This window comes from Hydra viridissima, unplaced genomic scaffold (assembly GCF_058129835.1).
Source record: "Hydra viridissima isolate aposymbiotic clone 2 unplaced genomic scaffold, HvirCarnegie_v1 scaffold_3, whole genome shotgun sequence".
NCBI classification, from domain to species: Eukaryota; Metazoa; Cnidaria; class Hydrozoa; order Anthoathecata; family Hydridae; genus Hydra; species Hydra viridissima.
In genome coordinates, this window is record NW_028324302.1 from 8,130,809 (window position 1) to 8,143,949 (window position 13,141).

Genomic DNA, 13,141 nt, shown 5'->3' on the forward strand with positions numbered 1-13,141 from the left:
TTGTATTGAGAATTTTTGGTCTTGTATCAAAGGAGATGTTTACAAAAATGGTTGGCAGGCAGAGAATTTGGATCAATTACACTCTAGAATAATTTGCTGTTTTAAGAAATTCGACAAAGAGCTGGTACAACGCTTGGCAGAGTCTACTAGCAGAAGACTAGACACAATAAGAAGACAAGGTCTTGTTGAATTAAGATAAACGTTTTTATTAAAATTCGAATAAATTTGCTATTTTATTCTTTTTAAAACAATAAAATAGGTCTTCTAGATTAAAAGTTATTTAATATTTAGTTTTGTCCAGATTTTTAGTAATCACCCGTTATTTTAGTTAAGATGAAGAATGATGGGTTTTCGTATAGAGAAATAACAAATCCCGATTACGTGTTGATTAGACATGGTATAAAGTGTTCATTGGGCATGGTATAAAATTGCTATAAAGTATTGTGAGGAGGATTAAATTAAAAAACATAGGAAAAGACGTACACAAGATGACTCGTCAACTCTTCACATAAATAAACGATAAAACGGGAAGAAGAAAAAGTTGAGAACAACTGAGAAAAGACGTACTCATTGAGACTTATTCAACCTACCATATAAATAAATGATGAATATCGAAACCGGAAAACAAGCAAAAACTATAAAAGTTCAAAAATATATAATGAGAGTCGGAGTCGGAGAGAAGAGGAGGAAGACAGGATTTTAAAGAGAAGTAAAAGAATTTTTAGGAAAGTTTTTTAAGAAGAATTTTAAAGAGAGAGAATTTTTGTGATTGAAGAATATTGGGATAAGCAAGAAGTCTTATAAGTGAACATATGAGAAAAAGAAGAAGAAAATTTTGATAATCAGAAGAAGTAAAGAACTAAATTGAAATCAGAAGAAATATTGATTAAAGAAGAATAACCAGAAGTTTCAAATAAATAAGAGATTCGTATAAAAAAGAAGAAAAGTATTTGATAAAAACAGGATCGAACACAACAAGTAGAGTAAGAGAATTTTATTTGTATTTTACAAACGCAATGAATAAAAGAGTGATAACCATTACACACTAATAGAAAGTTTATTGAGTTATATTGTATAATAGAATATACTGAGGACACTAACACAACATTAGTCCTTTAACGATTAAAACTTGCCCATTCCTAACCAAACTATCCCCTAACCTTGCTCTTTCTTAACCAAGTAATCCACGGACCCTCAACCTCGATCTTAACCTTCCACAAGACCCTTTTCACATAACCCTAAATCCATACCTCCCTAAACCCTAACCGTATCACAACCACATATAACTAACAAACAAATATAAATAACTAATCTATTTATTATTAACGCCACTCCTTCTGTATGGGTAGCACATTAAGATGCCGGATATGTTATAGAGAATTAAATTTCTATACATTTGAAGTAACGAGTTCTTCATTACTAGATATAGTCTTTCCTTTTTTAAAACTATTTTAAAAAGCAGAAGTTTTTAATGTGTTAGTAATTTGAACTCAATTTTTAAAATTGTTGTTTGGATTTTAATATAATAGTCAATAAAAAGTAAATTAAACTTGTATATTTAAACTTTTATCTAAAACTAAAAACCCTCACAATATCAAGATAAAGATGAAAAACATCAGAACAAATGGGTAGACCCTAATTTTTCCCTAGTTTTATTTAAACTTTTTAGAATCTTTTTTTAAAACTTTAACAAAAATACTTAGGTTTGATAAAAAAATCTTGTGTTTTTTGACGATTCAACAAAACGTCATTTTCATTTTACTTGTATTTAACTTTTCAAATGTCAATCAGTCTTCCCAATTTTTTTTTTTTTCCCAAACAAGTCAACATTTTCCCAATTTTTACTAGATTAAAGGATAAAACCAGATGCTCTTCAACTTTTTGAATAGTGGGTTCTCAGCTCCTGTAGTTTTTTATTTGAAACCTTCTTTCAAAAATATTTCTTAACTTCGAACATGCATGTAGGGTAATAAGAACAGGGTTTTTGACTGTGTTGTAAAATCCTGATTAGGAATTTTAACTTTACCTCTAAGTTGCTAGATGCTTTATAGAACTAGTCTCGAACCTTTGATCTAGGGAAGATATCTCTGCACTATATCAATAAATCGGATAAAAACCTTTAGGTTTTTTACTTATTTTCTAATAAAATTATTTATTATAGATACGAAGCGTTTAAAGCCAATTAAGAGAATGTAGATATTTACAAAAAAACGTATTATTGATAACTAGTTATTTACAACGTGAATAGAAATAAAAAAAAACAAGTTTACGTTTTTAAAGGTTTAAAATGTACACTGTCATCGTTTTGAATTATTTTCGGATTTCTGTTTATTGCTTGTTACACTTTGTTAAAAAACATCGTCATTTTTAAGAAAAACAGGATGACAAATTTTTTTGTTTTAAAAGCATAAACTAATATGCTTTACTTGTTAAAAATAAAATTCAAAAATGTTTCGTTTTTTAACTTTCAGAATAATGAAAATTCAATAGACTGATACCATCAGTTTGCTATTTATGATTTTTGATAGTAAGTTATGTTTTCTGGATTGAAAAATTAAATCAAATCGATTTTACCTAGTGCCAGTGTCAAATTTATTATTTTGATGCTAAGAGCATCAAAAAAGGCGAAGAAAAGCTCACTGATTCATTTTAAAATATAATTCATAAATAAACAATCATAATACTACATTTAAAAATATATTTACGTCATAAATAAAAAAATATAATTGCGCTTTTCAAAATTTACAAACCTTTTAAATCTGATGGTTTTTTTTGGAATTTGAACTAAAAAAAACTTTTTACCCACATTGCTCTTCCTAATGAAAACGCGAAACTCAGTTACTTCTGATAATCAATAGAAACCTTTTTTGAATTTATATAAAATATAACATTTATACAGGTTCTAAATATAAATAGTAAAAATTAGATTTAATAACTCTTGAACTCAGTGACCCAAAATAGAAAGTTTTGATTTGATACGCTTAGGTGGTCGCACACTTGACTGTTTTTTCTGATTGTTGGCTTCCTTCTTTTGCAGCCACCTGTTAATCAATTTAACAAAATATACCTCTGCATATAATTTATACGCAATCATTTATGTATTAATTCCAGCAAGACAAATTTTTGAAATTCCAGTTTATTTTCATTGAATTGCATCTCATTTTTTCTCAGTTATTAAATAAAATTTATAAAACTAAAGAGTAATATTGAAAATATGATAAACATGATAAATTATAAATAATCCTATTAGAAATATATTACAATTTCACACAATGAATCAAATATTGATATTGGTGCTATGCTTATAATATAATTTCAAATCACAGAATAAGTTTGGTTACATTCTGCCATTTAATTCATTGCTAACGACCATTTAATATATTCTAATGGTCATTTAATTCATTTCTAAAAATGGTCTTTTAGACATTTAAATTTCCAATACACAACCCTCTACCTCCCATTATTGTCAAAAATAGCAGTCAAGCTAATCCAAGAACTCCACTTATATGAGATGAAAATGTATGCTCCCCAGAGCCCAAAAATATAAAATTTAAAATCTCATTACAGTATCAAATGGAAAAAAATTGATTTTTTCTATTTCATTTTTTTCTACATAAAGGAACTAAATGACAGCATATGAAAATTTTGCATTTTACAGCAGTAGAAAATTTCTGATTAAATAGATTGCAAGTAGACACGCCCTTATGTCATGAAATATGAATAAAACATTTTTTTTTGTATGTAAATAACACTTGATAAAATACTTGTAAAACATGAAAATTCATTATATGCAGGTAAAATAACAAATGACATAGAAAAGTGCAGGTAAAATGACAAAAACTACAAAAGAAGTAGAAATATTTAGGATTACAAATGAGTACTTTTTATTCAACAAAAAAAAACATAAAATATATCAATTAGCAACTAATTTACAAATTAGATTTGTTGTTATTTTTTCAATTAGGGATTTAAATTTTGAAATTTGAAAAAAAAAACTTTAACAGATGCAATAAAAATATCACAATTTTATCTTTTTTTGGGAAAAGATAAAATTGTGATGATAATAATATTAATTCAAATGCTGTTGAGATAGAGCACCAGGCAATATCTATGACAGCCAACACAATAGATGTCTAAAAATTTAGCTGCAACCTGTTTTTCTTGTTCAATATTATCTACAAGTGAATCAGCTTAAGTCTAGATTTAAACTCTTTGACTGATGTAGACTCCAGTACCAATTCCGGTAAATTATTCCATCCAAAGAGAACCCTGTTTGTAAACAAGTGTTGTCTACTTAAACAATTTTTAACAAACTCTGATCCAACACGATGTTTATAACCTCTAATATTGGATGCTAGACCTGGTCTGTAGGGTGATATTTTTATTGCATCTGTAAAAGATAGTTGTAAGATTTTATTTATTCTTACATAAAATTAGAAAAATTACTGTCAACTTGAACTGCAATTTTGATTCATTTAAAAAAATTTTAGTCTAAGTGCTAAGTGACTAGAAAATGAGATATAGGTTTTTAAGATGCCTTACCAAACAAAAGACCACAATCAGAACAGGAAAAACGTTTGCATGCTTTTCCTTCAGAAGTGCTCATGCTCAGTCAATGCTTTTCAAGCAAGAAGGATTTGTCAAATCTATCAAACAAATTTAGATGTTTGTAATGCCAGAAGGCCACAAGGCCTATAATTTTGAGAAGAAAGGATGAAGGCAAAGAGGTTGTACTACCCAAATTGTTTGATTTTAAAACTATTCATGTCAGAATAGAAACTTGTGAACAAGACTGTAGCTGTATGATCTGCTAGATTGGACAAAAAAACTTAATGAGAAATGCCCTCTTGCAAAACCAAAACAGTGAGACAAATCCTCAAGTGTAAGATATTTGACTTGCTCGACCCTAGTTGGGTAAGGCTTGCCATAAAACACAGCACACCACAAATGTTCAGAGATAATTTGAAAATTCTGCCAGCATAAGATGCCAAGACAGCTGAGCAGATTGCATCAACTGTGATTGTCATCGAAAGAAGTTTCACCCTATGGAACTTGGCTTTTCAAAAGACACTGGAGGACCATCTTTTCCTCTTACTCCAGGTAACATAATTAAATTGCTTTTTATTTAATAGGACAAAGGTCAAGAGATTGCATTTTCCCATTCTACTAACATCTTTTAATTGGTCTTTTTTTTGACGGTAATTTTATATTGAGAATGCAAATGTCAAAATACTTAAAATCCTAACATGGTCAATTGCAAAGCTGCTTTATTAAAAATGTCAATGGTTCTAGTTTATCTGTAAAATTCATTCATAAACCATTTACTATATTCTAAACATTAGATTCCAGTTGTGTAAAGATGAAGACTAATTCAATTTCCGTGACAACCCAAGCCCAAATAGTCTAATTTCCATACCAATTTTTAACTGGCTGGTCAACTGCTAAGAGATTTTTGTATGGAAACAATAATAAAAGCAGCCAATTCAAAAGAAGATGGTATGAGTGATCAACTAGTCCACTACATAAACTTGATTGACCTTCTTAATCAGATTCTTGTTTCCTAAAAAGTTTCTTTAGAGTATTTCCCCAAGCTAGGCATAGACAGTGAAAAAGGTTTGTAGAAGTTCTGTCTAGGAGTAGTTGAAAAAGATCCACTAATACTTGAGACTTTAAGATCCCCTCCTCAAAAAAGACCGCTAACACAAAGAATTGCTGAACTTTAGTGTGACTAAAGCCCAAAAATTACTCAAGTTTACATTTATGTACATGATGTGATTGACTAAAAACAGATTGCAAACTAGAAGAACTTGAGAACAATAGACCCACTCAAGGCTTCTCTTCAAAAGTTTAGAAATGCAGACAGTGATCTTTTGCAAGCCAAAGTTTTTGAAAATATTAACCATGAGGTAATCATTTCTGGACATGACAGCATTCTTGTTCTAGACATCATTGCAACTATGGAGCTTCATATGTTAATCAGTGTTGTGAATCATCTATTCAAAACGCTGCAAGGTTTCTGGTCACAAGCAGACAGTTTTCCTGTTCAACTTAACATTCAGCAAAGATCATACATGGAGGATATTTTGAAGGAAATGACTGCAGAAAAGCTTCTCAACAATATTTATACACTTCAGCTTCATGCAGAAAACAGTTAAGTTTTTACATGTTGTCAAAGCATGATTTAGAAACAAGCTGGATGCAGAATTTACTGAAAAGATTGACCAATTCAAAAGATCATATTTGGCAATGCCAAATTGAAGTATCACTCCAAAAGAGTAGGCAATATTCCATCACATCAAAGACTTTATTTATTGCAAATCTTCACTATCTGTTTACAGTAAACAGGTCGTTAAAACTGCTCACCAAAACTTCAAACACCACTGGTAGAGGTGCAAAAGAACTCCAAGCAATGTAGAATTTGGGAACAGGCTAGAAAGCTGTTTTCTTGACTACAACAGTAAACATCTTTGAGAACACTCATTGTGAGTTTTGAGAAGAATTTATTCCATAGTTTTTTATATAAATTTCTTACTTTTTAAACCACTTATTGGATTATAATAAGTGTATAAGTTGTAATAAATTAAAGTAAAAAAATTTCTTATTCCTTTAAATTAAAGTTTGAAATTGTAAAAATTAAATATTTACCATGAGGTTGGTATAAATGTTCAAAATTACAAATTCACAAACAAAATTTTCATAATTATTTCTGTAAATTTGAAGTTTAATCTTTATTTTTTCATGACTATGAAGAGAGTGAATATCATTTTTTCTTAATAATATGGTTTAACTACTTGCATTCTTTTGACAAAAAAAAACTTAAGATGTGAAACATAAGCAAGTTGTCACTTCAGCCACTTAGGTCTTTTTAGGCTGGATTTTGGTCTTTTCTTAATGTTAAATGTACAATACTCTGGTAAACCTATTTGAGAAAAATATTTTTTTGGTTTTTCCTGTCATTTGGCATTTGTACTTTCATTCTACATATTGAGGAATTTTTGCTGCCTCCTTAAAAAGAAAATGAAATGCTCAACTCTTTGAATTTTGAATAAAAAAAAAAATCAAATTTTTCAAACAGAAAGTTAACTTCAACTTGCTTTTAAAATCAGAATGCTTTTTATTACAAAAACATTATTAGCTAAGTTTAGGATCTACAACTTTATTACTTGCTAAATTATTAATAAATACTAAATTGTAATAGTATGCTAAATTAACAGTAATAAAATAACTGTATTATTAGGCAGTTTTAGGTGCTACTGACACTTAATTCTACTGCAAGAAAATGTTATACAGTTAAGCTAAATAAGGTAATTGCCATGTGATTACTGTGTGATTGTTTTGGTTGCTTTCAAACTTCCAGGTATATGTAATATTGGATATATTAATTGTAATTGCGCATAAACATATACTCTTGCATATATGTATTGAATGTTATGCATAAACATATACTCTTGCATGTATACATAGAATGCTGAACATATACATGTACAACATTATTTCAAAAATTTAAGCTGTTTTTTTAAAAAAAAAACTTTTTCATAGGCAAATAAAAATGCAAGGGTGGCACTTACTCTTTAAAAGCTTTATTGCATACCCCTCTATCTCTTATCACATAAAATTGCGCTTCATCAGCTAGTCTTAACTTTTCCATCTCTTTTTCTTCCTTTTGATGAGCTTGCTTTACTTGCAGCCATTCATTAAAAGCTCTCTGCGCTAATTCAATTCTTTCTTTATCAAGAATCGGTTTTTTTACAGATTCACTCAGATTTTCAGATTTAAGTTTTTTTGTTTCTTTTTTTTCTTCTAGCCATTTCTGGAATGATATGTAAAATAAAATTTAAAGCATTTATAGCACAGTGAAAAAAATACCATTAAGCATGTTAAAATTTTATACAAAAGAAATTTAAAAAAACTTACCTGAAACGATCTTTCTGCTGCTAATTGCTTTTGCTTTTCTTCTAATTTTGTTTTGTGTTTTTCCTCTTCTTTCCTTGTTTGAATGATACTTACTCTCTTTTTTTTCATTTCCTGCAGCAACTCAGGCATGGCATATTTTGACTTAATGTGCTGATATTCAGAATTTTTTAAGGCTGGTTTACTTCTATAAGGGTGATTGCCTTTAGAATTATTGTTTAAATAATCAGAGCATTTTACTTTTAAATTCTGTGCATCAATAAGCTCAAATTTTCCTTCCCGCTCAACAAGCATGCTATCTTCTTTTTCGAACCCATCCATAGAGTATTGGTTGTTAGAGGATGATTCAGAAATAATACTACTATCACTCTCACAATTTGAATCAACTTTTAAACATGTATTCACATACTCATTTGTGCTCACTCTAGATAAACTATTTACAATGCTAGATTTTGAAGTACTTTCTCTTGATAAGTCTTTATCAAAGCTGAACTTTTTAGCCTGTTCTCTTGATGTGTTGCTCAAAATGCTGCACTCCTTAGTTTTTCTTTTTGTTTCGTGGTATGAATGATCTGTAGAACTTTCTCTCAAAAGATCTATAGAACTGTTTGAAGATTTTCTTGATGAATTGTCAGAAAGTAAGGAAGAAAATGAAGATGCATTACTACATACTTTTTGTTCATCAATGTGAACACTTGAAATCTTTCTTCTGATTTCTCCATCAGAGCTACTAGACATTTCTTAAGACTGCTAAACAAAAAATGTTTTTCTGAATAAAATTAGGACAAGAAAAATGTATAGCTTCATAATAGAAGAAGAATCAACACACTCATTTTAAAAAATAACAGCTAAAATATTCCTAATAAAAATCGTTGGTTATTATTCCAATAGAAAATACAACATTACTTATATTTTTTGAAAATTAATTTACACAAACATAAACTGCATTATCATACAAATGAAAATAAGATAAATTTGTACAGTCTAATATACTTATACTAAAATACAATATTAAAATTTTTTTTTTCAAAAATTTGTGTTACATGTGAACATTTGAAATCTTTCTTCTGATTTCTCCATCAGAGCTTTTCTCCATCAACTTTTAGGTAATTGTACTTTCAACATATGAAGTTGAAAGTACAACTACCTAAAAGTAGTAAAATTCAACAAAATAATTTATTGCAAAATGATTAACTATAACATTAAGTGATTTTTTTTTTAAACTAAATTAAATAGAAAATGATTTTAAATTATACAAAAATCTTATTTAGCATTCCAACAAATTAAGTGCACATAGCTGTGCATATAAACTAAAACCGAATTCGAAAAGAATTGACAAAATCAGGTGCTTTTGAAATAACATGTTCAAATTCTGCAAATGATAATCGATTATCATCATCTAAATCTGCTTCAGCCATTATTTTTTTTACAATAGCATCCATGTTCTCCTCAGATAACTTTTGTTCACCACAAAGTCTACGAATAACACGATAAAGATCACCTGTACATAAAAAATCATCCTCATTAAAATCATAGATTCGAAAAGCATATTCAACTTTAACACTTTTAGGTGCATTCTCAGAGAAAACAGACATCATATCAAGGAAATCATCAAATGACATATCACCAGTCTCTGGACTTGAGGAAAACACTTTGCATATACGATCTCGAAAAGGGTTAACTTTTAACTCTGGAAGCATTAAAATTGTTCTTTGAGGTAAACGAGCATTTTTATCTTTTGTTACTGCTGACACATCTAGCTCTTTAAAGCGCTTATGGCAATGTAAAATTTCTTTCTGAGTAAAATATGTAAGTTCCTGATACTCTATTAACTCATCTTCATTGAATGCTGAATGATTACTACCCATGTTTATGTTAAATGTCTATATCTATTGATATATATATATATATATATATATATATATATATATATATATATATATATATATATATAAATAGTAATAACAAAACAATATATTGTATATATATTTAAGTCTTACATAAGTATTTACATAAATAATAACCAAATTTAAAGTTTGATAAAAGAAAAGATTTTTTTGTATAGATATAAAAAAATAATTTAAACATTAAAGAATATTTACTAATTTTTACTCCTTAAAGATAGATAAATTATCTGTATAAAATATACTTTCTGAATTAAGCATAAAATCAATAACCTACAATTTACAGAAAAGCTACCAAGGATTTTGATTTCTGCACAAAACCAGTTAAAATTTTATCTTTTTTCAAAACTTCAGCTGTAAAACTGAATTATTGTTGACACTTCTCTTTAAACGTTTCTATGGTGTCGAATTCTGAAGTTTCATTAAGTTTCCGTAACAATTTTGATAACAGTGATAAGGATAATTGATTAGTTAGGTCATACTAAATAAAGGTTCAAATTATGGTTAATATAAATAATTGACTTAATTAACTGTTACCGAACTTTTGCTGAATTCAAATATGCTCATCAATAAAAAACCAATACGCTTTTTTAAATAGAGAAAGAAAAGCGTGAGAAAGCATTTAATTCAATTTATTATTTATATCATCGGTTCAAACTTGTGAATTAATATAAAACTCGAGACGATTTTTTTTTTAATCAATCCGCCGTTGTTACCAAGAATAAAACTGGTTTTAATTATATCATTTTAAACTTGTTTCATATTTTGCTATTCACCCAAAATTTAAATCTAGTTTAGTTTAATCAAGTTATGTAAAAAGTTTATTTGTTTCTTCGTATACCATATTTCGATTAAACCCTGTTTTAGCGTTAGTATGAACGGCGCATAAGTTTAACATCGAATAAAATATGTTGGTTTAAAAATAGTCTTTAAAAAAATCATATATATATATATATATATATATATATATATATATATATATATATATATATATATATATATATAATTTTCTAAGATTAGAGTTACACAGTTGATCAGATAGGGTCAAAACTACTTTGAGCCTCCAAAGGATTCAGCCTAATTCTATAGAGTCGCCAGGGACAAAAAGCTAGGTTGATGCGTCAAAGATACTTCTTTTCTTAATAATTCCAAACTTTTCCGCAATTGATTTACTTATATCAAGAGAAGGAGATTTTTCAATTTTTTCATTTAAAGCATTCTTTTTACTTCCATGATGAGTGATGCCACTACTAGGACTTGCGGATTCTGGCTCATTGATACTTTTCCATACTTAAGGAATTCAAGATGGTGTTGTGTTTTTAAAATGTAAAAATGTTATTAGATTTCCATCTCATTGTTAATATCATGCCGGAACCTGCAAAGATCTTAAAACTGTATCTTTTTTTCTTAATTTATTCTAGAGGAAAGAGTTTATCATAGTCCATAAATGTAAAGCAGGGTTTTAGTTTGTAGTGTCCTAGGGCAAGGGTGTGAATTCTGTCTTGTAAGATGTGTCTTTTATCATCGTTAGCGCTGAGAGCGACTTTGTTGATTTCTTCGGTGTAAATGTTATGCTGATGTGATCGGATAACGTTCATGGCTGTAAGCTTTTCTGTCTTATTCATCAAGCAGTCGTAATAGTCTTGATGAGTGATGTGTTTTTGAACGACTTTCTTTTTAACTCCTTTGCATTTTTTGTGTTCATCTTTAGCGATCTTGTAAGAGTAGAGTTTAGGACGAAGTCCAACAAACTCTTTAATTTGTTTACCAGCAGTCTCATCCTTAAACTTGCCTATAACCTTTTTATTTTTAAACCCAACGTCAAATGCAAAGTTTTGAACGGCAGGATGGTCTTTTGGAAATTCGCTCGTGTCAAATTTAGCTTCAATATCGTTAGCAATGTCTTGATAAAAATCATCCGTTTCGATTTCATAAATGAGCGAGTCGGTGTCAGTCATGAGTAATTTCGCGCGATCTCCGTATTTAGGTTTGATATAGTCGTAATGATGCTCAAACATGAGAATTTTGCTTATGTCTAGAACACACAATCCTAAGTAAACAGGCTTGTTGTAAAAGAGTTTTGTTCTTTTCATGTGAACCGCAGCAAGGTTTTCATCAAAAATGGTATTTCTATCATAATTAGGCTTTCTTGTTAATTTTAAGACTTCTTTTCTTGTGGTAACCAGTTTAATATCAACATGCTTTCGAATATTCTCCATGGTTTTTCCAAAGACAGAGTTATTCATGAGCTTAAAAAATTCTTTTTCAAACTCGTTTTTAGCTTTTGCTCTTAATGCAGTGTTGAGGTTAATGTATTGTTTCATGAAGGGTTCTTCTTCAAAGGTAATACCTCGATGAATTTTGGTAACGATCAATCCAAGTCGTTCATAGAGTTTTAGGTTTTCATGATAAATGACGTATTTTTCCTTGTTGTTTAAATTGGGAACAAGCTTGTCTACTTTTCCAATGGTTAGTCTTTCAGGAGCTAAAGGATAGTCGTTGTGTAAATCGTGTAGGCTTTTAGGATAATCCAAGTCGACTTCAAGAATGCAAGGCATGGATTTCCAATTGGTGAGTTCCTCTTCAGTCATCCATCTAAATCCTCTAACGGGAAGAGGTTTGCTCATAGCCCATCCATAAAGGTTATTAGCGTCTAAGTACTGAATAAATGTGGATGGTTGTGAAGGATCATAATCACTCATGTATTTGTTATTAGCAGTTCCATGTCGTTTGCTGATCATGCAGATTCCACCGCGTATTCCTTTTTCTATCATGTTGAGCATATCAACATTAGACAGAAGCTCTAACTGAATTCCAGTTAGTTTCAACATGGCATCCCAACCTAAACCGGGTGAGGTGTAATACCAAGCAGGGTCAAGCTTGTAATAGTTACGACACACGTCTCTGAAATTTTCAAAGATATCAGCAAGTATCAGAACGTCAGACATGTTGTACAGTTCTTGGTAATCTTTAAATGTTTCACATCCAAATACATTCCAAACGTTTTTTGCATGCGCATAGTCTTCAGAGCTTATTCCCTCATCATTCAGTTTGGAATAGAATGATTCAATAGGAGGCAATTGCGTTTCGGAGAACTTTTCAATCGAGTCTACCCAGTCATAAGGGTAAATACCTTTTTTTCTTAATAAACCAAACTGCTCTCCAGAGTAATATTGAGCAACGTTTTTGCATTGGTCGTTGTTTAGATTTTTAGCCAAACTGTCTAAACTACCAGCCATGAATCTGAAGCTGTCAATAAACCTTAGCTCTTTCCATACTTCCTTTAGTTTACCTTTCTTATCAGTAAATTCTCTCACTTTGATTTG

The 13,141-nt window shown here is 29.5% G+C and overlaps 2 protein-coding genes across 2 annotated transcripts; both read right to left on the reverse strand.

Annotated features, from left to right (window-relative positions):
* Positions 1-673: 673 nt before the first annotated feature.
* LOC145202348 (uncharacterized) lies at positions 674-8,649 on the reverse strand. The gene is made up of 3 exons (XM_090081635.1): positions 7,915-8,649; positions 7,569-7,810; positions 674-3,041 (listed from the first exon to the last, which is right to left on the reverse strand). The coding sequence occupies exons 1-3, from the start codon at positions 8,647-8,649 to the stop codon at positions 2,945-2,947; spliced, it is 1,074 nt and encodes a 357-aa protein (XP_089937761.1). The 3' UTR covers positions 674-2,944.
* LOC145202352 (calcium and integrin-binding family member 2-like) lies at positions 7,960-10,340 on the reverse strand. Its single transcript, XM_090081636.1, has 2 exons — positions 10,093-10,340; positions 7,960-9,800 (listed from the first exon to the last, which is right to left on the reverse strand). Exon 2 carries the CDS (start codon positions 9,777-9,779, stop codon positions 9,222-9,224), a length of 558 nt encoding a protein of 185 aa, XP_089937762.1. The 5' UTR covers positions 9,780-9,800; positions 10,093-10,340; the 3' UTR covers positions 7,960-9,221.
* Between the last annotated feature and the right edge of the window lie 2,801 nt (positions 10,341-13,141).

Coding starts and splice junctions, on each gene's coding strand:
- LOC145202352 (XM_090081636.1), bottom strand. CDS start 9,779: ATGGGTAGTAATCATTCAGCATTCAATGAAGATGAGTTAATAGAGTAT.
- LOC145202348 (XM_090081635.1), bottom strand. CDS start 8,649: ATGTCTAGTAGCTCTGATGGAGAAATCAGAAGAAAGATTTCAAGTGTT. Junction 7,811..7,914: donor CAGCAGAAAGATCGTTTCAG/GTAAGTTTTTTT, acceptor ATATCATTCCAG/AAATGGCTAGAAGAAAAAAA. Junction 3,042..7,568: donor TGCAATAAAGCTTTTAAAGA/GTAAGTGCCACC, acceptor ATTGATTAACAG/GTGGCTGCAAAAGAAGGAAG.